This window comes from Amphiprion ocellaris, chromosome 10, assembly GCF_022539595.1.
Source record: "Amphiprion ocellaris isolate individual 3 ecotype Okinawa chromosome 10, ASM2253959v1, whole genome shotgun sequence".
NCBI classification, from domain to species: Eukaryota; Metazoa; Chordata; class Actinopteri; family Pomacentridae; genus Amphiprion; species Amphiprion ocellaris.
Window position 1 is genome coordinate 9936740 of NC_072775.1, and position 20678 is coordinate 9957417.

Sequence of the window (20678 nt, forward strand, 5' to 3'; positions counted from 1 at the left end):
GAAGTTTTCAGTCAGATTTTATATATCAATATATAGAGATATTCAAAAGTAATCCATTACAGAAAATCAAAAAGTGGAACCAGTTTGGTCTTAATACAGTCCATCATTGCATGTACAGTAGTTGGCTGATCCCTGTCTGTTTCATGAAAAAAACACTAGAGCAAAGTGAGAAAAAGTAAACAAAAAGGCACAAATAAACAAAAATCAATCATCTTATTAAACATCAAGGTCGGGAAACAAAGATGTGGGAGTTTTTTTGAGGGGAAGGGTCTCCATGTATTATGTGGCTTACCAAAGAAAGAGGGTTGGCGCACAAAAAGGATGCTAAACGATGCACAGCAAGAAACAACACAAACCACTTTGGCGGATAATTCCGATTTGTTACAATCAGGGAATGCAGTGCTCTCCTTTATACAAATAAATTAATATACCTGTCAACACTTTGTCTAAAATCTTATGTACAGCTTGTCTTTTACATAATTATATAATACATTATCAAAACTTTATGAAAACATATGTACAAACCAATGAATCAAAAAGCACCCTCAAAGCTTTTCCAGTGTCAGACACTCTCACACACAAACACACACACTTACATACTCGTGTTTCCACTCAACTTCATACACTGTTTTCTTCCATGCAATACACAATACAGAAGGCATTCTAAGAGGGTTGTGCAACAAAGAGCATACAAAACAGTTCAAATATGGCTGTGGGATGAACATTAGCACACATGCATATTAATGAACACACACTCACACACACCTAGACTTGTAATAATGGGGTAATAGAGGAAACGATGGGGCTGAACCAGCATGAAACGTGTTAACTGACAGGACAAGTTGGCCTCAACCTCCTCGGATCACATGACGGATCTTTCTCATCACGCAGCCACCGACTGTTCCCTCCCACGTGGCACCAACCCAAACTGTCTGCTCGCATATCGGGCATCTCAGGAGGAGGACGGCGGGAATGCAGTGTGTGCGTGCGACGTGTGTTTACTCGTGTGTCTCATGCCTGCGACAATAAATGGCTGCATTGTCACTCGGTGAGCAATTATGCATGCTGTTTGTGTTTTCGGAGGGCAAGTAGTGCATGTTGTCTCCATCCTCTGGAGAGCAGCGGGGATTTTGCCACCGCCGCACCCCCCTTGTGTATTTATGTGTGCATTTGTCACAGTCAAAAGCAGGTGATCAAATGAAATTATTAACACTCTAGAGTTTTGTCAACCTCAAACGGTGGCACTGCAGCTGGATAAAAGCTGCAGTCTATTGCTTTTCATTTAACTTCCAAACAAGCCACAGTAATGAACCCGCATCTCTTTAACCTCACATCCTCTCTAACGAAACACTTCATGACTACATTTTTTTCCTTCCTCTCTGCTGCACTTTTATTAAACTCCAGGGTGTTGACTGTCGAACAAAAACACAATCTCTCACATCAACTCAACCCTGACAGCCTCACCTCTGAATCAGAGAGAACGCTCAATACGTAATAAAAAATAAAGATATCCATCCACAATTATGTTGACTGCACAAGACAACTCCAGTAATGACATTTGTGATTGATTCTAACATGAATCTGTACAGATTGTCCCATCAACGCACGGAGCTGTCCCACTTACAGAGCTCCTCCTTCCTTAACAGCATCCCCCAGAGCTCCACTGGCCCACCAGGAATAACACAAAACCCGAAATTAACACATCAAGGACAAAACACAGTCTCTCACTAGCCCCATCACAAAATATAAGACACACAGCACGCACCTCACTCCATTATCAATGCAAAAGACTCAAAAGAGGAACCGGTCTAACTCCATCTTCCAGCTTAGGTGAAGGTCAGGAGCACATTAGCACACGTTAATAATTCTGGAAGTAATTCTCAGCATTTGCCGGAGATGAAAAATAGCTCCACCTCCAGCACAGTAAAATGTATGAAACTGTTTTTTTTTTTGTTTTTAAGAATTTGTCTTAATTATACCGCTGTTTTTAAGATGGAAACTGGCATAAGGACATGGCTGTGAATGGCTGCATGTAACACTTGATGATATGTTGTTCGTCCCTTCAGAAAACTCGGTCCAATGTCGCCTCTGACCTCGCTGCGTGTGCGTGTGCCTGAGCGGCCATCTTCTCCGGAGGAAGTCGCCTTTGCTGGGTCACTTTGCGGTCGAGAGCATCGGCTGCTCCGTGTACCAGTGAGTCCCCGGGTCCGGCATGCTGCCCCCCAGAGGCAGGGCGATGAACTGCGGGCAGGTGCCCCCTCCTGCCCCTACGACTCCCATGCCGACGCCCTGGGGGTAGGGGTGGTGGTGCGCGTGGTGGCTCATGGCGTCGGTCCGGCCGATGTGGATCTCGTCCTCCTCGCCCTCGCCGGTGGTCTTGCGGTAGACGGGGTTGTCGAAGTTCATGCTCTTGGTGGAGTTGCGCCTCCAGTTGCGCCACACCAGGTACACGCCGGCGCAGACCAGGCCGAACACCACTGTGGCAACAATAGGAACTGCATGCGTTTAACACACAGCGGCGGGGACACGGGGAAGGGGGGGGAGCGTTAACGAGGCAGAACGAGTCCATGGCATGAGATGACAGGCACAGAGAGGAGCACAACAGGCATGCAGGGGAACAGAGAGGGCAGGTTGTGTCTGGGCGGCTCGCTGGCTCAGGTCAAAGTCGGGTCATACGCCAACCAACCCAGAAAGTAAATCAGCTGTGTGAAGCACCATTAGTGGCCAGGTTAGTTTTAAACTGTGCTTAGTGTATCTGAACTACCACATCACTGCACAGTCTCTTGGCAATTCATCTCAGTGAATCTGTCCTTGAATAATCATTGTAATTTAATACTGTTTCATCGAATTACATCAAAAAGCCTCTACTGGCATCTTTTCCTCTTGTACTGCATGTTCACCTGATTAAGAATATAATGAAAACAGGCCATCTGAACTAATTGGATGACTCACTGTGGCAGGGATCATTTGCTGCAATATTATCTTTTGGTGTTTATTTTTCTGCAGCCTTTATATTTTTCAGAGCCAGTGGTGTCAAACCAGGACAGCAGCTGGTTTACTTAAGAGAAAATATTCTTTACCCAGCCACTCTTCACAAAGGAGATTTGTTTTTCTATTCTAGCCTTTCTAAAGTACTCAATAGTGTACCGCATGGATTAAACTATGGGTTTAACTGCTCTAATAAGTGCTCTGCAGAATGTTCGACTTACTAGCAAACTACACCCAGGAGCATCTGAGCAGTACTTGGAATACCAAACAGTGCGTCATTACCAAATTACATTCAGGGTTAGATTTAAAAAAAGATCTGCTTGATGCTGACGTCTATTAGTATTTCCCAGCGGATGAAGCAGGCGTGCTTTTGGAGTTTGGACTGAAAAAGAGCAGCTCTGTTCTTCTGGTTGTTGAATTTGGGGAATTTTACGCTCTGGCAACCCCTGCAACTGACACAATGTTGCGTTGGCTAAACACGCAAGTCTTCATCTTAAAAGCTTTTGCTTGTGTTACAGTAAAAATGCAAACAAACATACTAAGCCGTGCAGTCAAACTAAGGTCCGATCATTCATTTTTCATTATCATTCTTATAATAGTAGAAGAAAGGAAAAAAAGAACAATGCTGCTTTTACTACTTCATCAACTGCACTGTAAAAAAATCTGTGATTTCACAGAAATGTTATATTTTACGCTGCAGATTTTTTTGTCAATTTTTTTATTATGCACAAAAAAATAACAAAAAACAGAATTTACATGTCTAATGTAAAATGTCACTGAAATGCTGAATAAGCATAAAATTAAAAATTCTAAAAAATAGATTTGGTAATGTATCCTGATTTCACAGCTATTTCCTTTTCATTTAATAGATGAGGCTATTAAATTTAAGTCTAACAATGGAAATATTTCTCTAAAATTAAATGTAACTGTTGATAATTAATAAAAACAATTATTGGTTCTGTATTTTTACACAAATTGTTAATTAAGATTTTCACAACAAAAAAGTTGTATAAATGTTTTTCATCTGTGTACAATATCTGTAAGCATAATGTCAAAATATGGTTTTTATTGCTATAAATATTATTTATCACTATGGCTATCTATCTGACTGTAAAGGGCAATATAGATATAAATATCCACATATTTTATTGTTTTTACACAAATAATATTCATTGTTAAACATTAAGAAGCCCGAAAAGTACACAATGAACTCTTGTAAAACTAAGGCTAGAAAATGTATTTTAATTATAAATTTTACTGTATTTTTAGGAGATGGGTAGATTCTTTTTTTTTACTGTATATTATAATTTGGCACCTCAGGTACCAAAATATTGCATTTTCTTACATTTTTTTCCAGTGTTCACTTTCTGTCTCTGGCATTCAAATTTAGCCTCAGTCTATTGGGACAACATCTTGCATATCTAAAATACATGAGCACACTGAATGATTATTGTGTTTCAGCCAAATTCATGGAGTCAATGTCCAAAACTGATACACTGACTAAAAATGAGACGCTGATTTTGTTTACTTTTGTCTGAAATCAAGGACCTTTTTTTCTGAAATTATACAGACTCTGGAGTTGGGAATCTGCCACCATAGTGACTACTCTAAGTGCAGCGCATAAAAAGATCGGCCGTTTTTTTTTCTAATTTACATTAACCAATCAATCCTGCTGCACTCCAGTAGGCTAACTCTGCGCAAAAAGGTCTGCTGACAAGGAGTTCTTGCTGTAGCAGAACCCAACACAACAACATGATGTGAAGTGAATAATGCAGCGTGGCAGCAATGTCAGATGCACGGGAAATGATTCCTGAGAAACCTCAGCGAGGTGGACCTGAGGGGAAGGCTTCTCTCATCCTGTCACAGCAGGGTCAGTGGGAATGGACAACAAACGGAGGCTATAGGCAGCAGATAGACAGCGGTGATACGCCACCCTGCAGGCCTCTATTGTGGACAGACAAACACAGACAAGGAAGCTGCAGGAAGCTTACCGATGGGGATGACCACTCCCAAAACGGCCACCGTCAGGTTCTCGCCCAGAAGGAAATGCTCGCCTCCAGCTGCACAGAGACAAGAAACGAGTGAGAAAAGAGGAGCGAGAAAGTGTGCATAGGGGAAAAAAACGTGAGAAACAGAATGAGAGATAAGCAGGGCAGTCAGGAAGGGTGAGTCGGTGGAGGAGAGGGGAGATAAAACAGAGAGACGGCGTGATCATGCGTGCATGGCCGTGAGCGTTTTGCAAAGAGAGGCGGAACGGAAGAAGGTGAAATTGAAAGTGGGAGGGAAAAATGGTGCGTTGCTTGGTATTTGCCACAGTGTGACCTTCACAGCACCCCTGACCTTCTGGACTCCATCTATTCAGGCTCCATTAGGCTCCAGTGTCACTTCATAGCTCATTTGCATACAACATACTCACCAACACACTTATTTGTGTACGCTTATATCACACACATCCAACACACTCCTGCCTACACATAGAACAATTTATGGAGGGAATGACGACATTTTCAAGGTGACGAGGTACAATCTATCACTCCTATTAAAGTCGCTTGACTGTGGTTGTTGGGGCTTGTAGATACCTCACTTTAATGTCATCATTATGGTGAGGGTGAGGTTGTTAGCTACATTATGAGTGCCAGTAGAACCATAGGATGTGGTACTTGGCAGGAGATGAGGCCTCTCAGGTGAAAGCGGTGCTTCATCAGAGTACTGTGGATCTCAAAGTAAAACCCAGTTGTGCCACTCTGCACTTTCAAAATCATACAGTGGACCAATGACGTGTAAATCACACAGGGCTGAAGCTATTGAAGTGATAAATCTTGAAACACACTTATCTGTTCCTCAAAGCTCTAAGTGACATTTACTTATAGTATTTTCTCAATTCATAGTCCACTTACAGTGCTGTGAGACGCTGCTGTCCCCTGCAGGTGTGGTGGAGATGACCATGGCTGTAGCGGTGGAGTGGGAGCCCAGAGCTTTTGACTCCTGAGAGGATACAGGTTTGAGTGTGCTGAGGGGTGTGAGGGACTCGGGGGATCCAGAGGGAGCTGTGGTCAAGTGGGGGATGGCATCCGCCTGTGATACTCCCACTGAGGGGAGAGGAAAGTCCTCGGCAACAGTCGCTCTGGAGCCTGGTGTGAATCCAGCGGGAGGTGAGGATGTTGCTGCCATGTCGTTTCTTGGTGCTGCTATGAGGAAAGTTAGACCAAATTAGACATTTAGCTAAAGGAACTGGATCATAGTAGATGTGTTAAAGCCTGTGGTTTCAAATACTATGTATCAATGAGTTAACAAAAATCTACATTCCCTACTCATATGACCTTGCTATAAACTGAGTGCAAGATTTTTTATTCCCCTTTAATGTCAGCAGGAAAGAGTTTATGAAGCTTCTTCTATTCAAAACCCTCGTGTTTAATTATGCAGAAAAGACAATATATAGTGTAATTAAGCAGTATAATACATCACAAGCTCCACATCTGTATCACAGATGTTGGGTTCCATTGCAATGCAATGGTGCATGTTACTGTATCCACTCTCTGCATGTGTTGCTTAGCAACGATCTTTTTTAGTTACAGGAAGTTTCATTTACCACGTTTCTAGGAAAGAGTGTATTTAATAATTCATTATTGATTAGTACCCACTACAAATAAAATATTTATTTGTTCATTTATTGCATACATTCTTTCACCTCTGCAGCAAAACACACTAACTTCAGAACAAAAGGAGTTTCAGGCTGCACAGTTTGCACCCAAGTGTATTTAAATAAAATGCAAAATACCAACAACAACAAATGTTTCACATGTATTACTTTAATCTGCGCTTCCTTAAACTTGAATAATATGCTGGTTTTTACTGAGCTGGTAATAACACTTTAGAAGACAAATAAACATTACCAACTCATACATTTTTAAGCTTGATTTTCCAAAATAACCCTGAATCTAGTTTATTTCATTAACACACTTTTAATATTCTTTGCTTGATTTTATAATGAGTTTTGCATTCTCTGTCTTTTTTCCCACTGTTGTTTTTACTGTCAACTGTCCTGCAGGCAGCAGCCCTGCTTATGTGAGGCAGAATCTGATTATCTACACAGTAAGCACTGAGCCCAACAAATCCCTCGAGGAGTTATTGATCATTAAATACTCTCAATTACAGCTCATTATCGGCCTCACCTGGCACGCAGCCCCTCATATCGGGCCCCAGGTCCTGTCCGTCGGGGCAGGCGCAGGTGTATTTGGGCGAGTGTTCGGTGATCTGCGGAGCCTTAAGACACAAGTACTCACAACCTCCATTGGCCACACTGCCCAGATTACAGCTGTCAGGGCCTGGAGAGAAATAAATAGCCTCTGAGAATTAAACAGTTATGGTTATATAAACAAGATTATTATTAATTCAATGTAAGCAGATCACACACAGACACAGAGACACAGAAGTAGTTGCCGTTCTTTATGGTTCCCCACTGTGAGCGCTGTTGAATTCCCTTTAAACAAAGCTCATTACTTTGTGTAAGCAAACTCTACGAGAACACTAAGAATAAAATCTGGCAACATGCAGAAACTTGCTGTAAATATTAAGCAGTTTCTGTGCTGCTCTGCCAGGTACAACTCTGCCGAGTTCATCCCAAAGTCTTGTTTCCCAACAAAGCAGGAGAGAGACGAGAATGGATGAAGTTCAAATTGGAAAGACAGTGAGGAAATACAAGGAAAGATAAAATATGAATAAGCATGGAATATGCATTGGATGGCAGGAATAGAAACAGACAGAGACAGATATAGAATCTGACGAACAAGAAAGGAAACACGCATTTATGATTAACTGGATTGTCCCGTCACAGAGAACTGGGTAGGAGGCAGGTCTTTGACAGATGTGTGAATGTACTGCTGCTCCCAGAGCTTTGATCACTCCCGCACAGTCACAAGTCTCAGCATCATTTATTCATGTTGACACGGACACACTGGAGAAGCTTGGTCACAGAGGTGCAGCTCAGTTCACACAGTCTCAGCGATGGGAGGAAACTGGTGTTATGACTCACTGATATACACACGCGGATTTTAACTAATTCTGTAAACACACCTTGCGGCTGTCGGAGCTGGTGGAAGACCACGATGTCATGGGGGTCGTTGAGGTTCTCAGCCAGAGCGTGGATGTCCTGACCGGTCAGCCTGTTGGCCATGAAGACTGCCGCCCTGTCTCTGTCTGTCCAGTAGATACGATCCTGACACCAAGAAGGGAAACATTAGAATGTAAATCAAAAGTAGAGCAGGTTCATCAGGGTCAGATAGGGCTTGAACCCAACAACACATATTGGTGATTCCTGCAGCTCTAGTGGTCTGAAGGACACAATCTTATACAATCTAATATTGACAGTCTAATATTTACAGCATGGACACAATTTGAAATTGCAAAGTTACGATGCTAGTCAAAATTTGAATGCAACTTTTATAAAATCTTCATTTTATTTGACTTCAATAATGATAATACAGCTAGAATGAGTTCACTTGGTTCATTTTGGCTCTAGCTGAAATATCTCAATGTTAAATTAGGTACAGACATTCTGGTGCCATTAAATAAAGATTTTATATTGTTTGTCTGGTTTGTGCATAAAGATACTGCTAACTCTTGACCTTCCTTCTCTCTAGCATGGGGTTTTCACTCTTTCACTGAGATATCTTGACATAAAGTTGACAGACTGGCATGAAGCTTTCATTCACTGACATTCATGATTACTGACTTAGCACCAGTTCTTTGTGTTTCCACCAACTAAGCACCGACTCCAGGCTCCAAAAACTGGTGCTTTTCAGGCACCACCTCTTTGCTGGGCCAGAGATAAGAACTGAGTACGTCACGGGCTGGGGGTGGGGTTACAGTGACCGACGATCGACAACAGAATCGACATTTTTAAACAACCTAGCAATTAGTAGTTGTAGTGTTTAGAAAACCGGTAAAGATGGACACCAGATCCAAGCAGCAGTGGTCTGAGGAGGAGACCTGGGGCTTCTTGGCACCGCGGTCTTCAACTAAAATTCAGTCAAAGTTAGAGAGAGCCTCTCAGACCAAGCCGGTGTTCGAAAAGATCCAGTGGGAGATGGCTGCAGCCAGGTAAAGCAGAGCCTCGACTACCTCCTCACTAAGTTTAAAAAGCTCAAAAATGACTACATGGACCAGAAAGGGGAGCTGGGATGCAGCAGTGGTCGGGGATTCCAACTGAGGCTCTGAACGCCACAGCTGTGCTGGAATTGATGCTAGACAAACTGCAGGTTTAAAGCTCTTCAGCATGGTGAGCATAGTTCACAATATGTCTCCTCTTCATCAGCTCAAAGCACCATTGTGCGTGTAAACAATGGACTGAAATTTGTTTTGTTTTTTTTAGTTTTCAAAAGAGACAGTGCTGAAAATGTGTTCAGTTGTGGGTGACAGAAAATGGCTGAATGAAACAGATGAGCCATAAAATTACAACATGTGTTTATGTGACTGAAAGGAAACAAAGAGACAGAAAGACAGCGAGAGCAGAGAAAGACGAGCTGAGCTGAGGGAGTGTTGAATGTTGTCCATACTTGGCTGATGGGACTCAAATCTAATTTATTGCAGGGAATGAGGTAAAAAGAAAACTGGGGCAAGAAGAGAAACATGAACTTAGAAATATTTGACACACACAGTCGAAGTCATTGTCTTTTGCTGATGAGAGAGGGAGTTAATTTGGCTTTTAATCCAGATATTATGAGAGGATGAATGCATCAAGTAAATGCATAGGGGCTTAATTGTGAATAAGGCTTTTGTTCAACTGGAGCAGCAGCAGTGCAACAGTAAACAGCAGGAACATAACAAATAATGATGCTTATTTACAGAAAACAAACTATTATTTAATTTTCTTATTTCTAAAGGTTTCAAGTGTCAGGCATCATCTCAGTTCATTGCAGAGTTAGGCCTAATATGATTAAAACAGAACTTAATTTAGTCAAAATAAAGCAGCTCAGAGGAAATAGTAATGTTAGGCATTAATTGATTTTTTGTTTCATTACTGTCAACAGTTTAAAAAAAGGCAATTTTAGACAGGAAGAGACTTTTTTTTTGCGGTTGCCTTAGAAACTACAGTCTAATCTCCAGCGAGCGCCAGGACAATAAGCCTTGCGTCACACGTGTGCATGTGTGTGTGTTTGTGTTGACTCAGTCACCGAGTCAGAAAGAGATGGTAATGTGATGTACGAGACAACAAGCCCCACTCAATTAGGCTGGTGCTGGTGTATGTCCAACATGCTGAACAACAAGGTCACCTTGTAGTCACAACAGGACAGAGATCAAAAGGAGTCCCGGATCGATTATGTATTACACCAGAGGGCATTTATCCTCATTTCACTGACTTGCACTACAGCGCTGGCTCACAGTGGACTAACAGCACAGAGAACAAAAGAAAATCTTCAAGGCTATGCTTTGGGCAACTATTGGAATTTTCATTTTTAGAGGTTCAAACATTGATGAGGGATTGTGAAATATTGTGAAAATGTGTAGTTACAGTTGTGAACAAAAGTTGCATACACTCGTAAAGATCATTTATATCATGGCAGTCTTTGGCTGCCAATGACTCCTATAACTCTCAATTTTCTATCATGGAATCATTGGGATTGGAACAATCATACATATTGGTATTATACACTGGAAATATGACTAAATCTGCTGGGTCAAAAAAAAATAAGCAGCAAATGTTCCTTGGCCATTTTCACCTCAATTATTCGCTTTTCATAACCATTCATAAGCTTCTGGTTCTATCTTGAACGAGGAGGCAGATTCAGAAACACTCTGGACATTCAGATGGCTTAGTTTAAGAAAACAACGAGCAACACAGCGATGTGATCAATTCTGAGGATTCTCTTCAACCTTCGGTATAAAAGGAGTTGAGAGGAAGGCCATATTCAGATTACGGCCCAATATGGAGACAACTTGTCTGCTCAAGAACATCAACCAGCTAATATCTAATCATAACCACGTCATGTTTTTGGTACAGCATTTGTCTTCGCAGCATCTGCCTTTCTCAGGGCCATATTAAGCACAGAGAGAAACTAAACATGCTTACAGCCTCAGTTAGGGAAAAGCAAAGAGGAACAAGGGTCAAAGGTGATAACCTATAGAATAATTTGAGGTGACCTATAGGATCTACAACTTGATTTAAGGTGATTGAAGCTGCCAGACGCAACCTGTATGATATTCTGGAATGTCTGGAATATAGCATAATACTTCCACCACCATGCTTGACTGTAGGTTTGGTGTTCTTGGGGTAAAAGGTGTCATCTTCTCTCCTCCAAACATCAGCAGTAAACTTCAGTCGAGCTTTAACCCTTTGATGCACAACATGGGTCAAAAGTGACCCATATTCAATGGAATATGGGTATTTTTCAACCCATGCTGTGCATCAAAGGTTTAAGGTGCAATTTCTAGAGTACGGACTTCCTTCTAGCATGGCAGCCTCTCAGCTCATAGTGATGTAAAACATGTTTGACTGTGGACACTCACACCTGTGTTCCAGAAGCTTCTAATTTATTGCAGACCTGTATGACGACTGAGTACATTTATCAAATAATGGCTTTGAGTAAAATGTGTTGTCAGGTTAATTATTTTTACACAGTAGTATTGCTATTTTTACTTGAGTAAAGGATCCAGATCTGCTCTTTCGATTATTCGATTAAATGACAGATGCAGAGTTACAACATTTTTGCTCTTTTTGAATCTGTTTGAATTCACTGTTGGTATTCTGGCTCAAACAACAACTTGGAACAATATACATTTCAAATTTGAATGGGTATTTTCAAAAATCCCTGCCTGTAAAGCTGGCCTGAACTCTCTATCTGTGGTCCCACTGAGAACATTTTCCCTAGAGAGATGTCCCACTGAGGAATAGGCCACTGGGGTGATTTTGAACTGGCTGGCTCCTAAGCTGCAGTGACAACAACTGGCTCTCACACAGGGACAAGCATAATCATTTCTGAAGCCACACGGCAGCAGATTTGCTGGACAGCTTGGCACCAAACCAAATTTAGGCTCTCTGAAGGGCCTGACATAATATACAAACACTTGGAAGCTGGCTGATGACCAAAAGCAGGAGTGTATGTGTTTCTTTAGACTGTTCTCCAGCCCTTAAAGCTGTTTCTGTTTAGTATGCTCAGCCAGTCGATCCCCCAAGGGAAAACAAACAGAGCATACATAAGGACATCCACCAACTGAGCGTGCAATAAATTGAATTCAACAGTCATTACATTCAAACTCCCAGTCACTCTGCAGGGCCCTGCGAGGCTAATGAGAGAGATGTAGATATGATGAGATTTGGGAGGCTGGATGAAACCATAGACAGCTGCTCCAAATCCCTGAAATCGATTGCTGAATGTTACAATATGTGGGAATGAGATAAATCTATGGAGCCACAAAACACAGACCTCAAAAACAGCCAGAGCGTAGGGGTGTCCCAGCCTCTCTGCAGACGATATGTGCGTTCGGCGGTGAGCTCCATTCAAATCCACGCTGGCGATGTGGTGCAGCTTCGAGTCCACCCAGTACAGGCGCCTGTTGGCTACGTCTGAGGAGCACACACACATATAGACAGGACTTACCCAAGCCGAGCCGAAATTGATTGTCTTCGCGGTAAGCACTCGTGCACTCTGACCAGCAAATCCCTTTAGGTGATATTGATTACTTTTTACAATGTCAGATTCTCACCATTACACCGCTGCAAGTTTTACTGTGTCGATCTTTAACTTCTGAAACACTTCAAATATCGTTTCAAAGCAACCGTGATAATTTTGTTAATCTCTTTCTTGTCACTACCATTAAACATTTCCTGCAGTATTTCTATTACTTTTGACCTTTACCTACAAAGTGCGGATTGAGTGCGTTATCTCCTTTTCAACACTGTGATTTAGACACATTTATGCCCAACAAATGCCATGTAAAAGTCGACTATAAAGCACTGTGTAATATATAATGTCCATATAAATTCACCAGCCACAGGTACATCTGTGAAATCTGATGCTGCCACTTTTATAAAACTTCTACATTTTCAGTTTTAATTGATGTTTTACTGTACTGCTTTACATTTTAAAGTATTCCTGAAATGGGCAAAATATCAGAAAGACTTTCAAACGTAACAAAGCCCAATACATCACCACACATCATGACCTCAATAATAAACGGCTTTGTGAAAACAGAATTAGAAATCTCAGATAAACCTAATGAAGTTGCTGGCGAGTGCATATATAATTTCATGGCAAGAACCAAATAAGAGCAGCTGCTTTCCTCACCTAGAGTGATGCCGTTGGGCCATTCAATGTTATCAGCCACCAGCACCTGTCGGTCCACTCCATTCATACCGGCCTTTTCTATCTTGGCTCGTGTGCCCCAGTCTGACCAGTACATGAAGCTGGAACAAACAAGGTGTTGTGTTATTACAGAGTTGGAGCTTTAACAAGAAACATAAAAACAATACCATCATCGGCATACAAGTGTTGTACTCAGTTTATTTAAATTTTATTTATACTGCGTGCATTTCAGGCACTTACATGGTAATGTCAAGATTTAACTATAGCCCTTTATCGGGAGAAGCCCAACATTTCCTTTTGATCAAGCATTTGACAAGAGTAGGGAGAAAAAAAACGTAATTTTAATGGAAGAAACCTCAAGCAGAACCAAGTAGAACAGGGAGGGTGGTCATCTGTCTCAACTGGTTGGGGTGAGGGGGAAGAAAAAAAACACTAGACACACTGTACTGCACTGTAAAAAGTGTATTTGAGCTTTAAATTAAGATGATGAAAATGCTGTTTTAAATAAATCTCATCTCTTTCTTCTTAAGTAATGGCAGTTTATTCTGTGGATTCTATCAACTTGAAATAGCATTTTGACCCTTTTAAGTGCAAAAATGAGGTTTAATACCTCCTTAGCACTGTGTCTGTGACGTCTACCCTAAATTTATCTGCTGCAACTCAATACAAACTCTTCATTTGAGAGAAATCAAATTACTCAAGTACATTTAACTTAAACCTGTGGCAATAATATCATTTGTTAACTTAATTTGAATGTACCTATTTCAGTTGTGTGTTAATAATTAAAGCAATTCCTTTAAGATGGTTAAAAAATTATCTTGTTTTAGTGTGTGCTGGCATTAGTCTGGTAACATTGTGGAGCTAACTAATTTGTGTTATGTTGCACTACAATCACCGAGTCGAGTATCTTCATTAGACATATGTGGGATGCTTTACTAACATATTGCCACAAATCAGCATTCTTCAGTATCTCTCATAAGGCCACCACCAGAATTTTTGCTGTAGCAAAATGTACATAAAAAGAGAAGAAAAAAAAAATACTGCTAGACAATGTACAATCAACAATCCTACTGTAGTACAATCATACTTAAGAGTGCAAGAGTAGAACAAGGAGATGGCAGAAACTTTTTCTTCCAGTAAACTTCACACTATAGCTGAAGCAATACTGTCTGTGATTTGATGTGTGGAATAAAAAACTTGCTATAAAATTTGTGGGACTGCTGTTTTGAAGGGCAAAGAGAAAAGGTGAAATTCCTGAAAGAACGAATACTGCAGGAAATTACAGCAAGAGATCTGTGTCAAGTGCACACGGGAGCTGTCCGTTCAGCACCACAAAACCACAACACAAGTCACAGGAGCAGCAGTAATAGCCTCATCTGTCATACAAATGTTCCCAACACCTCGTGGTTATGTCCCAGTCACCTTCCGCATGGATTGTTATGTTTTCTGGGATCGGTGCGTTGTTACGAGACCGGAGCAGCTACAGTTTCTGACATGGTGGCTCACTTATCCACCTTAGATCACATTACATACAGTGTGTTTCAAAGACTGTCCAGATTGAGCTTTTTCACTGAATCACTGACCTCTTTGACATATTTACTGCATTATGTGATGTGATTAGTTCCTTTCCCCTTGTGTTCAAAGAAAAACAGATCATTACATCACGATTAGTAGTTGTACATTAGATTTAACTGTCTCTCTGTGATCATTTACATCATCAGTAAATACTTTGCAAAATGAAAAACATCCCAGGTTGGATCCTGCAGCGGTGATCCGTGTGCGTGGCAGGCTTAAACCACCAAATTCAAAAAGCTGTTATGGGTATGAGTTCAGCATAGTTTGGATGGTTATTGGGCAATAACAGTCAGCAGTCAAAGCAGCAAAACACACAACAATTTAGTCATTTCTATGTAAATGTTTATTACTGACATCAAGCGACTTTTCCTGCAAAGACAGAGCTGCTATTTGGTGTCACAGTAAGCATTCTGTGTGTGCTTTATATTCCTGCGGTGCTGCTATGATTGGGTCTGTAATGTGCAGAAAATCTGTGTGCATATGAGTCAGTTTAGGCTACGTGTCAGTTCATTTTAGTTTATTTCTGGGGCGTGTTTGTTCTCATCCGGGTTTGGATCACCAGAATACAAAAGCTACACAATCACACGCTGGCACGATTTCACACAGCTTCTCAGATTAGGAACGATCATCTAGGACAGAATTTCCAAAAACTCTATTGAGTCAGGGTGCTAAATGGGTCACGGGCTTGTTACACTGGATTCCAACAGACAAAAAAACGACTTCTCTTACTGTATGCTCATTTATATGATATGGTCCCAAAAGAGGATTATTTATATTCAATTTCTGGATTCCAGCCTGAAATCGCTTAACAAATCTTTATCTGAGATCATCTTCAAGGAAAAAAAGATCAGTGTAGGAGGATATAAAGTGAGTTTGACACCGTTTTATGCTGACATACTATGAATTATGTGAATTCACAGCATGTGGCTCCAAAATTAAAATGCTCTGTAAAATTAAAAGTGCAAGTCAGTGGTTTCTCTCTCAGAAGAGATAACCAATTACTGATGATTATTATCAATTCTACCGTTCAGATCTTTAATGTTGGGGATTACATAACAGGAGGTAATTGATTAGATTCTGTGCCGGCAACAAGAAACACACACATCTTCTTACCCATGGTGGGGGTCCAGCGCTATGGCTCGGGGTTCGCTCAGGTCGGTGTTGATGAGGACGCGTCTCTTGGTGCCGTCCACCGAGGCCACGGAGATGGATTTGTCTCCGGAGTCGGTCCAGTACAGGTTGTGTTGGAGCCAGTCCAGAGCGAGCCCCACGGGGGTCTGCAGGGATGAATCCACCAGCGGCACCTGCTGGGAGGGATCACCGGCCTCATGGATGAAGGCGCTGCAGGGGGAAGATACGGGAGGCAGTATTTTGAGGGGATGAGAATATATAAAGCATAATCTCCAGCAAACCAGACAGTGTTGTAAAATTGATGGGAAGTGGAGGGATGCTGACTGACTGGTGGACCCTACTTTGCGATAATGAGTCTGTATGCAGCATCCTTCACATTACATGGCACCATATCAAGAGATTTATCATTTTAAAAAAATTCATTTTCAGCGATTGCATTGGGAGCCAAAGTATTTTACAGACTCCTTTGAAAAAGTAGATTAGCACAGACTGGACGTCAGGTATAGAAAAGTAACTGCTATCACATCAGCCCGTGGAAAACTAGCAAGAACAATAAATGAATAAATGATAATACAATTAACAAGCTTGTATGTTTGTCTAAAGAAAGCACTTTAATTAGATAAATCATGTGAATGGAAATAGGTGAATAAATGAGCACATGTAGGAGCATCAGGAAGACAAGCTGATCTCCTCCACTTTACGTCTGATGAATTCTGATGAGTGGAATTCTCCGCTGTGCTGTGAAGCCACTGCAGAGCACAGAATGGGGTTTGGTGTGATAGGGATAGCCTTGGGCAGGTTCATCCGGGGGTTAGTGTCCTTCTTCCGTGGACCACTTATCAGAATAGACAAGGCCTCAGTCAGGCTTCGCCCTGCTCACTAATGACTTGGCCCCAGCAGAGGTGTGAGGCGAGGGCAAGGCAGCGGTGCTCCCGAACAGGAATTTCAATTTCAGGTTCCCCTGAGATTTTTTTTTTCTCCTCTTAACATTCATTTTATAAAGAGAACACAGTGCTCCAATTAGAATGCACTCTGGGGAGGAAAACGTAGTCGGGATAACAATAGGAAGGGTGGAATTAATCTAAAATAATAGCAAGCCTGAACCATCGGCTGAGTTGATTAAATGTTAAAAACATCAAAAGAGAGAAACAATGTGAGATTTGTCAAAAGAAATGACTGGAAAAGCTTGTTTAGGCAGTGATGTGCACAAAATCAGAAGTTTGAAAAACACAGGTGACTGGTAAATAGATCTTGCACGTTCCAGTGGCTCAGCTTTGGAAACATGTTTGTTTTGTTTGTGCATCTTTAGATATACACATAGAAACACATGTCAAATGTATATGCATAGTGATGCACAAAGTAAGCGTGATGAATGAATAACACTGAAGAATGTATGTTGCAAATATATATGACTTCCTGTCACATTTTCAATGATGCTGCTTTCTGTGTGTCAAAGTAAAAGTACTTGCCAGTTGCAGAGTGCATAATAGGCAGCTCTCCTTTTTCCAACATCGTTATCAATGTAGCTCGCCACATTAATAAATATATGTACATATACCTTAAAATCCTGTGATATAGCAGAAAATCCACAATACCAAATGCAATTTAAAATTCCACAATACAGTGAGACTGCGAAAAGTGAACCGCGATATGGCGAGTTACCGTTGTAAATAACTTCTGACCTTTTGTGAAGAACAATGAATGCATAAAAACACATCACAAAGAGAAAATCAAGACAAGATCAAGTTTTTTTTCTATTGCAAAGTTTCTGAAATGAAATCAGGTAAGTCATCGACGGTGAGCTCGTGTTTCTGTTTTTTATTCACCTGTAGATTTTGCGGTGAAACCGATCACACCAGAAAACGCGGTTGTTGGCCACGTCCAGGTCCAGAGCCACAGCGTTCTTCTGCGTAGACACCACCTGGCTGTAATCCCTCTTCACCAGGTCGATGCGACGGATCTCGTGCCGGTTGGTGAACAGTAAATAGGGGCTTTTCCCTGCGTGCAAGGAAAAGAATATTAAAGACACTGCTTTTGTGGAATGGGCAAAATTGTGAAGTCAGGGTCAAAATATGAATGAGCAGAGTACAAAGCAAAATCTTTGTGGTGCACGGAAATTTATAAATGGGGCTTAAGAAGGATGAAAACATTGTTAGTGGGAGGAACACACTGGAGTTGGGATTTGCTTCATTAATGCACAGAGGAATCAGCTTTGACAGTTTGATCGTGGGCGAGAAGCAGGGTTCAAGCCGGTGTGTCTTATCAGAAAACTACTCACACAGTCTCCCACATCATCTATACACAGTGGCATTAAATACGCTTCAAATTAAGCAGCAAGTGCGGTGCATTAAAGTAATTTAACCTTTACTCTGTGGGATCAATTTCTCAGAATATTATGAAAAACACTTGGTCAGGACCCAAACAAATAACCACTCTATCTACTCTTATGTGAAATATGAAATTAAAAATTGACAAAATAAGGGAATCACATAAAAAAGAAGATGCCAGTGAGCCTGAGAGGTTAGTTTTTCAGCACAACATTGAGATGTTGGTGTGTTAGATGTGTTGACTCTGATGGGAAATGTTGAATGTCAGGGATTGATTTAGACATTCCTCTACTGTAGGAATGCTGAGGCTTCACCACACTGTCAGAAAGCAGCGGAGCTTAATGTGCACATTTGTAGCAAAGAAGTCAACACCTAAATATCACCCTTTTTACACAGATAAATAACGCAACAAAGCTTGCGTGATGCGGCTCAATATCCTCCTCTAATAAGAGTGTGGGGACAGTAATCCTTCATTAAAAACAGCTGAATAGTTGGTGTATTGATCAGAAAGTCTGTATGCATCATTAAGTTGTACATTCCTGATTATCTTCTCTTTGCATGTATAGATCAAAGGTACCTCTACACCAGCTGCAACTCTTTAAACAGCAAGCTGTCAACTTTTACACAGGCAATCAGACAAAACAGACACAAGTGAGCATTCCCACTCACACTTAAAAGACTAGTCATTTCCACAATGGGAAGATAAACAACCCACAGGTTCCTTGGCCTGTCTTAGGAAGCTAATAGAGGACAATAATAATGACTTAGTGAGTTCCCTCTGCAGCTGCAACAAAGTTTAACCCTCTTGTTCTTTAGGTGTGACACCCTTTTCAGTCTTATCTTCTCATTCTAAACATCTCAAAGCTTCTTCTTCATGAAAGAATATACCTTAAACAGGCTTTCTCAGCATGGAAAGTTTCAGATTTAAGCAGAAAAATTGCTCCATAATCAACATGCCTTTTGTTGTTGGAGGTGAGCACACAAAACTTCAAAAATTCATTTGGAGTCTTGTCTCATTTACTTTGCCTATTACACACTAAAATGTCCATAAAAATACGACTTTACCGCAATGCAGACAGACTCTGGAACAGGCCAGATTGATGAGGCTCATTATAAATAAATGTAATCCAGGTTTTGACAAAATGTTAATCGACAGAGTTGTGCTCATTTGCGCATGTGGCACAACAGCAGTAACCTCATTAATTAGTTATAATTAGCCAATAAATTATCCCTGACGTGGAGACCGTTGATCAGAATCTAATGGCAAATGGCAGCGTGTACTTTTGTTCACCTCAGACAGGTGAATGGTCACACAGTCACAGTCTGATCATCCATAACACAGCGGACGTCGTCAGGTGGAGACCTGAGCTCCATCACAGCTGCAGGCATGTTTCTATTTCACTGTTAGCAAAGGTCTGATCTATTTACACTTGAAAAAATATGTCTTTCTGTCACGTTGAGTGTTTAATTACGGTGATTTGTCCCTTTCACAAAGTCACAGCAGGATATTTGCAGCAGTGCATTATTGTGCATGTGAATGCTTCTCCTACCTACACACAACCTCTCCAATCATTAAAGCAACCACCAAAACCGGGCAGCAGGTTGCCTAGTAACAATAGAATCTCATTTTATGAAATAATAACTGCTGTACTGTAGATACGTAATTTATCATCAACTTTTAGGAAACATTAAATAAAGCAAACAAAAGCTGGCGTCAGCTACACAGAAGATATGGGCTGATTATAGTGTTTTACAGGACCTCATGGGTGACCCTTTCCCTTTCAAATACACCGTAACATCTTCTACTAGGGTCAGCTCACCCACATTACAATTAAATTAGATTACTATTAGAAATTCATTAAAATAAACAATATTACATATAACTTCTTTCTCTTACTGAAAGTTGGCAACCCTGGTTATGACCAAATACATCTGCACTGTGAAAAATATGAACAGCTGAGAAATGAAGGTCTCATCTAGCAGAATGCATCCAATGTGATCATTAATGATTAGATTTTTCATTCCCACTCCCATGTGATTTTATCAGCAGAGAAACTGTAACAAGTGTGACAACGCGCCACAACAAGATGTCAACTATTATGACTTTATTTGATAAAGTTATGTTTATTTATTGAGTTGATAATTCATACAACACAGTTAATGTGAGAAATGAACAAATTAAATAAGAATGAACTTTTATTTGAGCATTCACATAAATAGTGAGTCATTTGAACTTTGGGACTCCATTACCCATGATGCTCCGGTTCAAGCAAGGAATTCTGGGAGTCAACAGTGCATACAGGTGTGGAAAAATGTTTGGTTTATGCTAGTAGCAACGTCACTGTGGAAGCCACTA

The 20678-nt window shown here is 41.0% G+C and overlaps 1 protein-coding gene across 3 annotated transcripts in view; it reads right to left on the reverse strand.

Moving 5' to 3' along the window:
* Positions 1 to 20678, reverse strand: part of LOC111587111 (low-density lipoprotein receptor-related protein 8-like) — a 108765-nt gene continuing 88087 nt past the window's right edge. The window contains exons 10-18 of one of the 3 annotated variants that reach the window (XM_023296940.3): positions 17822 to 17993; positions 15978 to 16205; positions 13272 to 13390; positions 12411 to 12550; positions 8062 to 8203; positions 7161 to 7313; positions 5886 to 6173; positions 4980 to 5048; positions 1 to 2495 (exon numbers count right to left, since the gene is read on the reverse strand). In XM_023296940.3, coding sequence (XP_023152708.1) covers positions 2155 to 2495; positions 4980 to 5048; positions 5886 to 6173; positions 7161 to 7313; positions 8062 to 8203; positions 12411 to 12550; positions 13272 to 13390; positions 15978 to 16205; positions 17822 to 17993 — 1652 coding nt within the window. In that variant the 3' untranslated portion in view covers positions 1 to 2154. Of the gene's footprint in view, positions 2496 to 4979; positions 5049 to 5885; positions 6177 to 7160; positions 7314 to 8061; positions 8204 to 12410; positions 12551 to 13271; positions 13391 to 15977; positions 16206 to 17821; positions 17994 to 20678 lie in introns of all 3 variants that reach the window. The other 2 variants (XM_023296944.3, XM_023296931.3) reach the window with 2 other exon arrangements.